We start from the raw sequence: 13092 nt of genomic DNA on the forward strand, positions 1-13092 counted from the left end.
CACTTTTTTTCCTTCTTTTTTTTTTTGCAGCTAGTTTTGGCCATAGACTGTATTCAATTCAATTCAGTTTATTTGTATAGCCCAATTTCACAAATTACAAATTTGTCTCGGAGTGCTTTACAATCTGTACACGTAGACATCCCTGTCCCAAAACCTCACATCGGATCAGGAAAAACTCCCAAATAACCCTTCAGGGGGGAAAAAGGGAAGGAACCTTCAGGAGAGCAACAGAGGAGGATCCCTCTCCAGGATGGACAGAAGAACAGACGTCATGTGACCAGAATGACAGATTTAGAGTTAAAATACATTCAATGAATATGACAGTGTATGAATAGTTCGCAGTAGGCATATTCCACAATGGAGACCTCCACGATCCATCAGGCAGATAGAGGTATTTGAGTGTGTTTTCCAACAGCTTTTCAACGGATGTTTAAAAAAATAAAAAATAAACTTATTTTGAAACTGTTGACCGGAAGTCTAACCGACTAGGCTCGAGACCTCCGCGAAGCGCCGCTTTCGCAACAGAAGCGAGCCGGTGCCGGCGCGGCGTCCGTCACGTGGCTAAATATAGGCGTCGAGGCTTCAGTCCGCCGGTCAAATACGTGACACAGAGAGGCGCAGGTCCCGGGACAAAGGTCAGCGAACCGTGTGACTGCCGCCCGCCGGGGAGTTTCGCTTCTCCGTTAAGTTTCTCGGAAGGTCTGTTAGTGAAATCGCCCCTTGTTTTCGGGACCCTCGTTCACCGGAAGCGAAGTTTTACACTTCTTGGATTGAGTCAACTGCGCAATAAATTCTTAAGTTGTTGTTGTTGTTGTCGCGTCCCGTGTGAGCAGCTGACTCACCGACTACAAAACCGAGACGCACCGGATTACTGCGATGTTCGGTACCCGGTGCTGAGGAGACCCTCCATGGGTTGAACCCCCCTCATGGTCTGAAGATGATCGGGTCTCCGGACCTGCTGGCCTTCACCGGCACTGAGGGGTTCGGGGAAGGGGAGGAGGACCGGGAGGCTCTACCGGAAGAATTCTCGGTCCCCCGTTTACCTCCATCCAACCCCTGGACCTCCTGCGCCCAGTTCCACAGGGACTTCATCCTGGTGGCTGAATTCTCAGAGCAGGTGTGTGTGTGTGTGTGTGTTTAAATTTGTATTATTATTTTTGATTAACACACACAAATTGTTCCTGATGTTTTGGGAATCATGAAACAATATCTGTGAGGGACTTTGAGAAAAGGGGGAAATAAGATAAGACTTTATGAAACTTTCTCTGGGGAAATAAAATGTGTGACACATAAAAGAGACCAGATAAAGATATCAAAATTATTCATCGATTAAAATGATAAATATGACGCTCAATAGTACAATACCAGAGGCCATAAACATACATTTTCTTTATGTGCATTAAATGACTACAACCAAGAATGTATAATAAACGCATCCAAGAGTATTAATACAGGTATATCAAATTATATATATGTGGTACAATATCATGGTGTGTGTAGTGCCATAGTTCTGTAGTGTAACCTTCAATAATAATAATAATAATGCTTAATTATCTAATTACTATTATTATTTCAAACGTCCTTCACAGAGGTGAATTAGTTATTTAATTTTTGCAAAGCACCTACATTTATAAAAAGGGAAGCTTGAAATATTGAATGATTTAAATGTATTTTATTAATTTATGTGTTTTTAACATACACTTGTGGTTATGTTTTTAATGGTGTAACAACGGATGGTACACACACACACACACACACACAAGACCTAAGTCCTCCACACACCCAACAGTAATCTTTCTTTATTGCTGATTGAAGGTGGGACCCAAACCGGTCCTGACGATACCGGACGTCCCCGGGGTCATCGGGTCGTTTGACCTCAACCACTTCTCCGTTCGCATCATGTCGGTGGACTACCAGGCGTCCGGCCCCTGCCAGGCCCCTCCCACATCCCCCGGGCCCCGCCTCAACTTCAGCGAGGACTCCAAAGTGGTCCTGGGAGACTCGGCGGAGGACGCGTTCGCGTACGTCCAACACGTGACCCTGTACGACCTCGAGGCCCGGGGCATGGTGCGTCCCTTCTGCATGGCCTACGTGTGTTCGGACCAGAGGAAGCTGATGGAGAACTTCTCTGAGCTGTCGACGGGCTTCTCCAAGGCCTCCGAGAGCCTCAAGACGGGAAACAGGCAGGCGTTCTCCTCGGAGCTGCAGAGGAGATTACAGGAGCTCGAGTAAGTTCAGGATGCACTTTGATTTAAAGAACAACTTGGCGCCGCATGAGAGCCCACACATCAGAATGCACCGCCGGCTGTGATGTCATCGTCCCTCTGTGTGGCGACAGAGTCTTACAACCACAGCGGGCAGTGCACGTTGTCTTGCTCTCCGCTGATTGGCTGAACTCTCTCTGACTGTTTCAGGTACACGAGGTTGACTCTGCTGCAGGAGACGGAACCTCCGATGGCGCCCAGCGGGTCCACGGGGGAGGAAGGGAAGGAAGACGAGCTCCACGCCGTAGAGCGTTCAATCTCGCATCACAGAGACCTCGTCCGCCAGGTCACTTCCTACCCAAACAGGAAGCTGAAACACCCTGACTTCCTGCCTTACGACCCCGCCGACTCCCTCGCCGATCCGATTGCGTCGCTGCCTCCTGAGCGCTGCCCCTCCCCCTCCCCCTCCTCCTCCTTCTCCTCCTGCTGCTCTGCCTCCTGCAGGTCTGAGCGCCGCCTGAAGCCTCTGGAGGAGCTCTGCCACGACTACTTCCTGACGCTGATGAAGGAGCAGCTCGCCGACACGGAGCGCCGCCTGCGCGGCAACGGGAGCGCGCTGCGCACCGCTCGCGCCGCGCGCCCGCTGTCCAGAGGGAGCGCGCTCGTCAACTTCCTGTTCGACGCGTGCGGCCCGGAGGACGCCGACGAGGAGGAGGAGGAGGAGCGGGAGAGCGCCGAGGCGACGGCGGGTAAGAGCGGCGCCGAGGCGTTCCGGTCCGAGCCGATGAGCCTGGAGTCGTTCTTCTCCTGCGTGGAGGAGATCTCCATCAAACTGGAGGCAGGAGAAGCCGGAGCGCTGACCCCTGACCCCGAGATGACGGGGAGCATGAGCAGCGGCGACAGCATCGAAGTGCTCGGGACCGAGAAGTCCTACCGAACGCAGCAAGTCGGCGCCGGATCTGACGGCACAGGTACGAGAAAACTATCAGCTGGTGATTTATAGTGAATATCCTTTATTTATTTATTTATCTATGCAATGAATTTCTAGATTTCACCTTTAAACTCTGGGACTTTTTTGCACATATTCTACAGAGAAACTAGAACGGGCACTCGGTAGAGCGCATACCTTCGCATATCACAAGATTGGGTATTGAATTATGAACATGTTGGCATTAGTTGCATGCCAATTGGATAGAAATTGACCGCCTATGGTAAAAAGAAGGTTTTGACCTTTTCATGACCTCGACCTTTGACCCGATCGATCCCAAAATCTAATCAAATGGTCCCCGGATAATAACCAATCATCCCACCAAATTTCATGCGATTTGGTTTAATACTTTTCGTGTTATGCGAGGAACACGCATACAAATAAATAAATAAATACACGGCGATCAAAACATTACCTTCCGCATTTTCAATGAGAAGGTAATAACCACTGTAACGGCCTCAGAAATCCTCTCTGCAGTCGTGTGTCAGTTATGGACACGCCCCTCTCTCCCACAGAAACGCCAGTTGCCATGGCGGACGCCTGTTGCAGGCGAGCCGCGGCAGATTCAGGCGCCAGAGGCGGGCGAGCGTACGCCAGGCGAGGCAACAGCGAGGACAGCATCGAGGTGCTGAGCACCACCGAGTCCATCTGCCCGGACGACCTCACCGCCATCATGGAGGAAGAGGCGGAGCTCCAGCCTCTGAGTAGCAGCGTTGAGGAGGAGGAGGAGGAGGAGGAGGAGGAGGAGGAGGAGGAGTCACGGGCCCAGTGTCGACGTGAGGAGAAGACAGCGGCTGCAGCGACCTCAGAGAACGAAGAAGACGACGGCCGTGTTGACGGAGAAGAGGCCGGAAAGCGGATCGCCGTTAGTGGGGAGGTCCTCGTGAAGAAGAAGGGGAAGGCCGGTGAAGGGATGAAGAGCAACCGGATCGATGAAGACCACCGAGACATGTCCAAACGACTGCGAGGTAAAATGCATCTGCTGCAACACTCGTGCCTAAAGCCGCCGAGTTCTGTTTATTTGTTTCATTCACACTATTGGACATGAAATGTGAAATTCTGTTGAGCCTCGCTTCAGAAAGCAAATAAAAAAATATATTAAAAAATATATATACAATACTATAGAATAGAACGTTCTTCAAATAATGAAACATAATGAATCCACACATTTTGAGATTGTTAAAATGTAATAAAAAAGAAATTTGAAAAAAAGAACAAAACTGAGTAAATAAAAAAATGTCATATCTTTTTGGAAAAGTGTCTATTCAGCGACCAAAACTTGATTTAAAAACCTCAATGTCTCTTTTCTTTGGAGTTTTGAGACTAAATATAAACAGAGATCAGTCCGCTGCAAGTGATTCACACCGTTACGTATTCCACGGAGTAAATAAGTCATAACTTTAAAAACTAAAGGCACCAGATCTGCAGTTATATCTCATCACTCGGGTTTATTAAGACTATTTATTGTAATTTCGCTCATTATCTCTCGTACTTGCTGAGATCTGGGAACACGGCAAAGTCGGATGTGGCGAGCAGTCTCAGATTATCTAAACCGGGTACGTGAGGTCAAAGTTGAAGCCGGAGGTCACAAACCGGGGGACGATCAACCCGTTAAAAACTGATCCTCCGTCTCACGTTTCTTTTGAGTGATGGATTGTTGTTACCGCTCGTCGTGATGAGGGACAAAACCACTCGAAGTATTTTCTTTAACGTGTCATAAAACTGTTTTATTAGTGGAGTCGGCGCCTCATTGGTCCGTGCCGCCGCCCCGCCCCCCTCCCCCCGGCGCCGAGGCGGACCGCTGGTCTCCGCCCGGCGCTCCTCTCCGGCGGCTGAGCGTGGACGAGGGCTCCGACAGCACCAGCGTCGCCGGCTCCTCGGACCGGCTCTCCCTCGCCCGCCGTCATCGGAGGAGGAGGAAGGCGGGACTCCGAGCGCTCAGGTTCCTCAAACAGAACTCGTTCTCCCAGCACGCCGTGTTCTGCCTCCTGAGCGGTCGGCCGCTGGTCGTCGTCGGCGGGACGGGGGTTTGGTCCGGAAGCTGGTGGAGGCGCTGAGCCTCTTCCTGCCCGCCGCCGGTCCCGACGGAGCCGCCGTGATGACGCGCTTGACCTCGCCGCTCCAGCTGAGCGACCTGCTCACCTGGAGGCTGATGGGCATCCACAGGTACCGCAGAGGACACGCCCCCTTTGAAAAGATTCAGAATACTGGACGTCTCGAGCTCAGTTTCACAATATTTAATGGCAATAAGTCTAACGAACAATTAAAGCTCGCGGTCAGGACGTAAAGAGAGCGACTAAACCCCATAACACGCAAGTTTATGAGCATCAACAGCCAATCAGCTCGTCCCAGAGGTTAGTCCATTGTTCTTTTCAGAGCATGCAACATTCTCATTGGCTTAAGGCCAGAGATCAAAATGGTGGGGTCAGACGTCACGACCCCCCCGGGGTCAAACGTCACACTTCCGGTCATCAGACTAAAAAGTTCCTTCACAATAAGAGTCCATTATGTTACCTTAAGGGTTAAGGGAACGTCTCGGGTTTCAGTCGGCCTTCATTTCATGCAACATCTCTGAAATAATAAACTAACACTCATTCTCATGCGGCATACAGAGGATCATTACACTTGCCGATTACATTTATTATTACATAGTTATAACAGAAAACAGTGCTTCACAATGAATTCACAATACAGTCATCATAATATTCTTCCTAATATTTCCTATTTATAACATCTTCCTGTCTGTATTCATTTAAAACATAAGACTTCCTCTATGTTCATGTGCAGAATCAAAATAACCTAATACAACCTCACACCTTCTACCTTTCGTCACTGAATGATTATTGTTATGTTGAGCTTCATCCATGTCATCTTTTCTTCGTAAACCCTCCCATTAAAAAACAATGTCAAAGTTAAATCTGCTCAAAGTGTCAATAAGCAACTGTTTAACTGCCTTAAGGTCACGAAAGGTTAATGTTGTGTTTACAGCTTCTGTGGGCAGAATAAATCAGTTATTGCTGCTTTATAAGTGTATTATTCTATATAATAGCCTGAAGGAGCATTTACTGACTCCACTGGCTCACAGCTCAGGTTTATTCCTGCTGCTGGTTTTTAATGCATTATGTCGACGTTTTGATAAAATGTGAACAACCAATGAAAACTCTCCGTCTCTTCTTCTCGTCCAGGTGCTCCTCCGGCTCCTCGGCCGGCGTCGTCCACTCTCTGACCCGCTACAGTCGCTACTTGGCGCTGCTGGACCTGGACCAGAGGACGCTGCGCTGCCCGTCCTACTGCGGCTCTCTCGTGGGCCGGCTGGCCGACCCCCGCACCGGCATCAGCCGCGGCCTCACCTACCTGCTGCACCTGGAGGGCGGCCTGACCGCGCTGGCCCAGCAGGCCCTGCTGCACACCTTCAGCCCGCGCGGCGACGGCGGCGTTGGCGGCGTTGGCGCAGAAGGAAAGGACGCCGCGACCACGACCACGCGAGCGCCTTGCAGCAGCGAGCACGATTTGAGAGTGATGCACTTCCTGTGCGACCTCATCAAGCGGCGCCACGCCGGACGTGGACCGCCGGTTTTGAGGATCTCGTACAACTCGATGCAGCTGCACAGGAACACGTACGCAGCGTAGCACTGCACTCGCATACTCATAAAGGAGGTCGAGAATAATAATATTGACAACCAAATGCAGTGAGCAATCACGCGTGTATGTTTTTATCTGCAGCGTTGAATGATTTTTACAGTTTTATATTTGTATGCCGTGGGTCACGTCTCTTTGGATTACTGAACACAAATGATTCAAGGCATCGCAACACAATTTGGGAAAAATGTATGGCTCTAGTTTCTGGCTTAGTTTTCCCATTAATGCATTTCATTAATCGGGACTACAGATGAACAATAGCCTCTTGGCTAACTGACACATTTACAGAAATGTGTTATGAATGTGCACTGTCCCTTATAAACCAAAGTAAAAAACAAAACGAAAATGAAAACAATACATGAAATATGAAAATGCAAAAACATAAATGCGCTTGATTCTCCTGAAACAGCAACACCGTGTTGTTTTTTGTTGCGCGATGATTTGAATTCTTGAGCAGTAGCTCCTCCCACACACAACTCACACGCGTCAGCGTTTCCACGGTAACGGTTCCTTTATGTGACGTCGCGGAGCGCAGAACCAGAGTTTGTAATAGGAGGCATAGACGGATTAAGAAACCACGGGCCCCTGGGCCTGGACGTGTCAAGGCCCCCCCCCCCCCCCGTCCGCAAAAAAAAAAAAAATACAATAAAGGTTTAAAAAAAAAAAAACTTATCGTGAACTTGCCTGTCTCCAGTTTACTAACTTTAAATATTCGATAGTTGTAACTAGTGTTGTCAGTTTAACGGTGTTCATTTTTTTATCGCGAGTTTACCGCGAGATTTTTTTTTTTATAAACTGTTCAAAATAGTTTTTTTAAGCTCATGTAAGGAATCTCACTTGTCCCAGTTAAGGCCTACCAGTAAAACCTATTTAAAGGAGCATACAGTGAAATGTTATGATGTGTTATGATTGAGGGGCTCCATTCAGACAGATCAGGGGTGGATAACATCATAATGGGGTCTTCATGAAGAACAACTTTACAGAAATACATAAACAGCGCATTTGTGTGTGTTGGGGGTGCTTAGACAGAGCTCTACTGCTATTGTTTTGCACTTGCTTTTTGGATTTCTCCTACAGAGTTGAAGGGCCCATATTGCATGGAGTACTCCGCTCCTCTAACGTCCTCTAGATAAACTGAGCCGATAAACACTCACTTGAAAGGTATCATGATGGTTTCTTTCTTGTGACATCTTCAAAGTGAATGTTTAGGCTATTCTTTAGTTTCTCAGTCGGACTATTGGGGCCCTGTTACTGACATGAATGACTTAAGCCCAGCATATACCGGCTACGGCGCATCGTGTCATATCATCATATTCATATCAATACAATGTTAATAACAGCGACGTCACGCGCGGAGGTTCAGGCCCAGGGGCCCCCTGAGCTCAGGGCCCCCTGAGCTCATGGGCCCCCTGAGCTCACGGGCCCCCTGAACTCACGGGCCCCTGAGCTCATGGGCCCCCTGAACTCACGGGCCCCCTGAACTCACGGGCCCCTGAGCTCATGGGCCCCCTGAGCTCACGGGCCCCCTGAACTCACGGGCCCCTGAGCTCACGGGCCCCCTGAACTCACGGGCCCCCTGAGCTCATGGGCCCCTGGTGCCGGTAGTCTCGTTGGGTAATCCATCCCTGAGTAGGACTATTGGGGCCCTGTTACTGACATGAATGACTTAAGCCTAGCAGATACCGGCTACGGCGCATCGTGTCATATCATCATATTCATATCAATACAATGTTAATCACAGCGACGTCACGCGCGGAGGCTCAGGCCCAGGGGCCCCCTGAGCTCATGGGCCCCTGGGCCTGGGCCCGGTAGGCCCGTTGGTTAATCCATCCCTGATAGGAGGTGAACACCACTAGTCGGTTGTAGTTTCCTGGAGAGGTAGAGCCCATGGAGGGCCGCCAGTATGTCCGATTCCCGTCGACATGCTGGTGCCTCGTGTTCGCGAAGAGCTGGCGGGACTCGGTGGAGTTGGTGCACTGCTTCATGTCGATCCACATTTCCGGTGGACGACGAGCCTCGGCAAAAGTGTGCGGGTTATTAGTTTCTCCTCCCTCCCCCTTAAGGGGGTGGAGGAGTTGAGTCGCCTGCACCCTGACCCCGACCTATACGGCGATTCTCTAGTGTTTCGATTAGCGATAGAAATAGATTAGATTAGAAATAGAAATAGATTAGAATGGAAATAGATTAGATTAGAAATAGAAATAGATTAGCAATAGAAATAGATTAGAAATATAAATAGATTAGAAACAGAAAACAAAAAAAACATTAAAGCTGCAAGCAGCGTCGAACGGGTCCTCGCTTATCTGCGCCGGTCGGGGCGCGGCGACGCGATGCCGGCGAGACGCGATGCGGCGACGCGATGCGGCGACGCGACGCCGGCGTCCCCGACCTGCGAGACAGCGTCGAACGGGTCCTCGCTCATCTGCGCCGGCTGGGGACGCCGGCGAGACGCGACGCCGGCGAGACGCCCCCAACCGGCGCAGATGAGCGAGGGAGAGAGGGCGAGTGCAATCACTGGCACCGACAACTCACTGGCACCTCACTGGCAACTCACTGGCACCTCACTGGCACCTCACTGGCAACTCACTGGCAACTCACTGGCACCTCTGTGGCAAGTCTGTGGCAAGTGCCACAGACTTGCATAGATAATGTATTTTTTTAGACTTACTTAAAATATGCAATACGATATTGCTGTACAATACTGCTGTACTATATTGAATATTGTTTTGCTACTACTACGTTTCACTTCGTAATATATAACACTTATATACCGTGATATGTATAATGTACCCGCCTTTCTTTAATAATAAAAATATATAATTGTTTTTTACCATGTCATACTGTTATACCTCCATGAAATTCTCCTTTGAGGAGATGCCACTGTTAGTCTAAAGTTTAAGCACTGGCACTCAGTGACACTTGCCGGCACTTGCCATCAGTTGCCAGCAGTTGCCAGCAGTTGCCAGCAGATGCCACTACTAGTCAAAAGTGCCACTACTGGTTAAAAGTGCCACTACTAGTCAAAAGTGCCAGCAGGCGGAGGGTCGGCCGCGGTGACGAGTCTGCGACGATTTAGTGACAAGCTTCACTGAAGTGCCGGACAGCGGAAGAAATCACTTTCATGATCACAGAATGGAGGAGCTGCGGTTTAGCTAGATAGATAGATAGATAGATAGATAGATAGCTAAAATAGCTAGATACACAGATGGATATATATATATATATATAGTGTCTTTTGTAGACACTTACTTACAATATGCGATAGTGCTGTACATTACTGCTGTACTATATTTAATATTGTTTTGCTTCTACTACGTTTCACTTCGTAATATATTGTAGCGACCCTGTGAAGTGGCTGTCAATCAAAGTGTGGCACCGTGCATGCTGGTCGAGGGGGCGTGCCTGTGATTGGCGGAGTAGAGGGGAGGCGGGGTTAACCTGTCGGAAAACGGGAGTTAAGGGTGGTTGACGGGAACCGTTGTTGTTGACTTTCGACCTGCTAAGCTGAGAGGAACACGCTGTATGTGTTGGTGGATGCCCAATAAAGGGAGGATTAATAACGTCGTCCCGTCTCCGTGTCATCAGTGCCATAACGTCCGAGACGTTACAATATCATAAAATATCTTTACTGGGCGGCTTTAGCTCAGTGGGGTAAGAGGGCCGTCCTGCAACCGCAGGGTTGTGGGTTCGATCCCCGCTCTCCCCATTAGTTGCAAGTCGAAGTGTCCTTGAGCAAGGCACTGAACCCCCAGTTGCTTCCCGGGCGCTTCACCGCAGCCCACTGCTCCTTAATAACTAAGGATGGGTTAAATGCAGAGAACTAATTTCCCCTTGGGGATTAATAAAAGTGTATATTCTTCTTCTTATTCTTATATAAGTGTAATAGATTACGAAGTGAAACGTAGTAGTAGCAAAACAATATTCAATATAGTACAGCAGTATTGTACAGCAATATCGTATTGCATATTTTAAGTAAGTCTAAAAAAATACATTATCTATGCAAGTCTGTGGCACTTGCCACAGACTTGCCAGTGAGGTGCCAGTGAGGTGCCAGTGAGGTGCCAGTGAGGTGCCAGTGAGTTGTCGCTGAGTACTGGCACCGAGCGGCACTTGCCACAGACTTGCCACTGAGGTGCCACTGAGTGCCAGCGTCGCTAGGGGGATCTCGCCCCTACTGGAGAGAGGACCGAGGACGCAGGCACACACACACACACACACACACACACACACACACACACACACACACACACACACACACACACACACACACGCCGATCCGCCCTCTTCTGTGTACCCCACCCCACCCCGGGATGAGGTGTAGGAGAATCACACGAGGTGACTCCCACCAAACCGCCCCATCCCGGGAGGGGGGGCCGACCCCCCCCGCTCCTTCTGTGGGATCCACAAGTCATGCCCACCGCTTTCTGTGAGTAACCCGCCAGGATACCCCCCACCCAAGCGATGCAGCTGAGTGTCGGAGACTTCACACGAGGTGACTCGCCACAAGACGTACTCAGTTTTACACCGCTGGTATGAGAGGACCACCCCCCCACACCTCCTGAGGGCGTCACATCACGGTGCTGCTCTGCTGGAAATCACTGCTATTTACACTAACTCTGCTCCGTGACGTCACGACTACGAGCGACGTCACGGCATCAAAGCGCAGACAATGTTTAGGAAGAGTTAATTGGTCACTGGCACCATGAACTTGCCGGATTCCCAAATTTGAAATTGAAATGACTACATAAAATCCCATATAGAAAAAGTGATCGAAAAAAGGGCCCATGAAAAATGCCCAGAGGGGGGGGGCCTCTCCTGTCGCGGTGACGAGTTGGCGTTTGTCAAGTCCCTGAAGCCCCGGGACAGGGGGAAAAAATTCTTTTGGGGGACTGGGGTTTTACTAAAGAAACGTGGTTTATTTTTTTAAAAAAATTTTTTGGTTTTTGGTTTTTTGAGCACCTTCGTATTCTTAAAACTCATCTTTTTAAATTTTTTGCCAAATTTGTGGTGTGTGTGTTGGTTGGTTTTTGAAATTTGTGTGGTTTTTTGTTGGCCCAAAAATTCGTTCTCCTTTTTTTTTTAAAGGGCTTCTAAAAAGGGTGGGATTTTGGTTGGAAAATGTTAAATTGAGGATTAATTAAATACTGGCCCAACAAAATTCACTCAAAACTTAACTGAATAAATCAATTGTCGGGGTTAACAAAATTGAAAAAAAGGAAGAAACCCAAAATTTTCAAAGTATTGTAAAAGAAAATTTTAAAAAAAAAAACCATGAAAAAAATTTTTGCAACTAATACGGCTTAATCCCATCCATTTAACCCTTTATAAATTTTAAAAATAAAAACACTTTATTTAAAATTAAACCCCAAGGATTGTTTCTTTTTTGCATTTTTTCCATCCAGTTTTAGGCCCATTGGCTGCGGGAAGCCCCCCCAAAGGCCATGGGCATTTCCTTTTCCCCCCCTTGGGGGCACTGCTAACACTGGGGGGGAATTCATCCCCACAACCCCCCCATGGTGCAAAACGGCTCACTCCCACCTAGCGGAAGTGCCCCGGTGAAAGGGAAATATGTTTGGGAGGGTCCCCAGAAACATAATGGAGGCGGACAACAAACCTCCCAAATTGGGGGGGAAAAACCCAGTTTTAGCAGCAGTCGAATTTTTTAACATAAGGGGGACCCATTTTTAAACCCTTCCTTTCCCAAATTTTTAAAAACCCGCCTTTTTAAAAAATAAAAAAAAAAAGTTTTTTTTTTACCAGATAAAGGGCCACTTTATAACAGATACTTCCAGGGCCCCGGCAAAATTTAATATATTACATAAACGTGTGAAGCAAAAAAAATTTAAAATATAGTACAAGTAATGTACAGCATATCTTATTGTAGTAAGTGTCACAAAAGAAAATTTATATAAAATTTTATATCCATCTGTGTATCTAGCTATTTTAGCTATCTCTATCCCTAAACCGCAGCTCCTCCATTTGTGATCATGAAAGTGATTTCTTCCGCTGTCCGGGCACTTCAGTGAAGCTTGTCACTAAATCGTCGCAGACTCGTCACTGCGGCAGACGACCGTCTGCTCCGTCTGCTGGCACTTTTTGACTAGTAGTGGCACTTTTGACTAGTGGCACTTTTGACTAGTAGTGGCATCTGCTGGCAACTGCTGGCAACTGCTGGCAACTGATGGCAAGTGCCGCAAGTGTCACTGAGTGCCAGTGCTTAAACTTTAGACTAACAGTGGCATCTCCTCAAAGGAGAATTTC

At 48.4% G+C, this 13092-nt stretch overlaps 1 protein-coding gene across 1 annotated transcript; it reads left to right on the forward strand.

The window, feature by feature from the left end:
* Positions 1 to 512: 512 nt before the first annotated feature.
* On the forward strand, positions 513 to 7896 carry smcr8b (Smith-Magenis syndrome chromosome region, candidate 8b). Its single transcript, XM_056410216.1, is given in 8 exon segments — positions 513 to 699; positions 834 to 1117; positions 1816 to 2228; positions 2415 to 3175; positions 3708 to 4160; positions 4927 to 5208; positions 5211 to 5358; positions 6378 to 7896. Coding segments are annotated over 7 exon segments (2682 nt in total). The 5' UTR covers positions 513 to 699; positions 834 to 937; the 3' UTR covers positions 6823 to 7896.
* The last annotated feature ends 5196 nt before the right edge of the window (positions 7897 to 13092 follow it).

The sequence above is a fragment of the Pseudoliparis swirei genome, chromosome 24, assembly GCF_029220125.1.
Source record: "Pseudoliparis swirei isolate HS2019 ecotype Mariana Trench chromosome 24, NWPU_hadal_v1, whole genome shotgun sequence".
Taxonomy (NCBI): domain Eukaryota; kingdom Metazoa; phylum Chordata; class Actinopteri; order Perciformes; family Liparidae; genus Pseudoliparis; species Pseudoliparis swirei.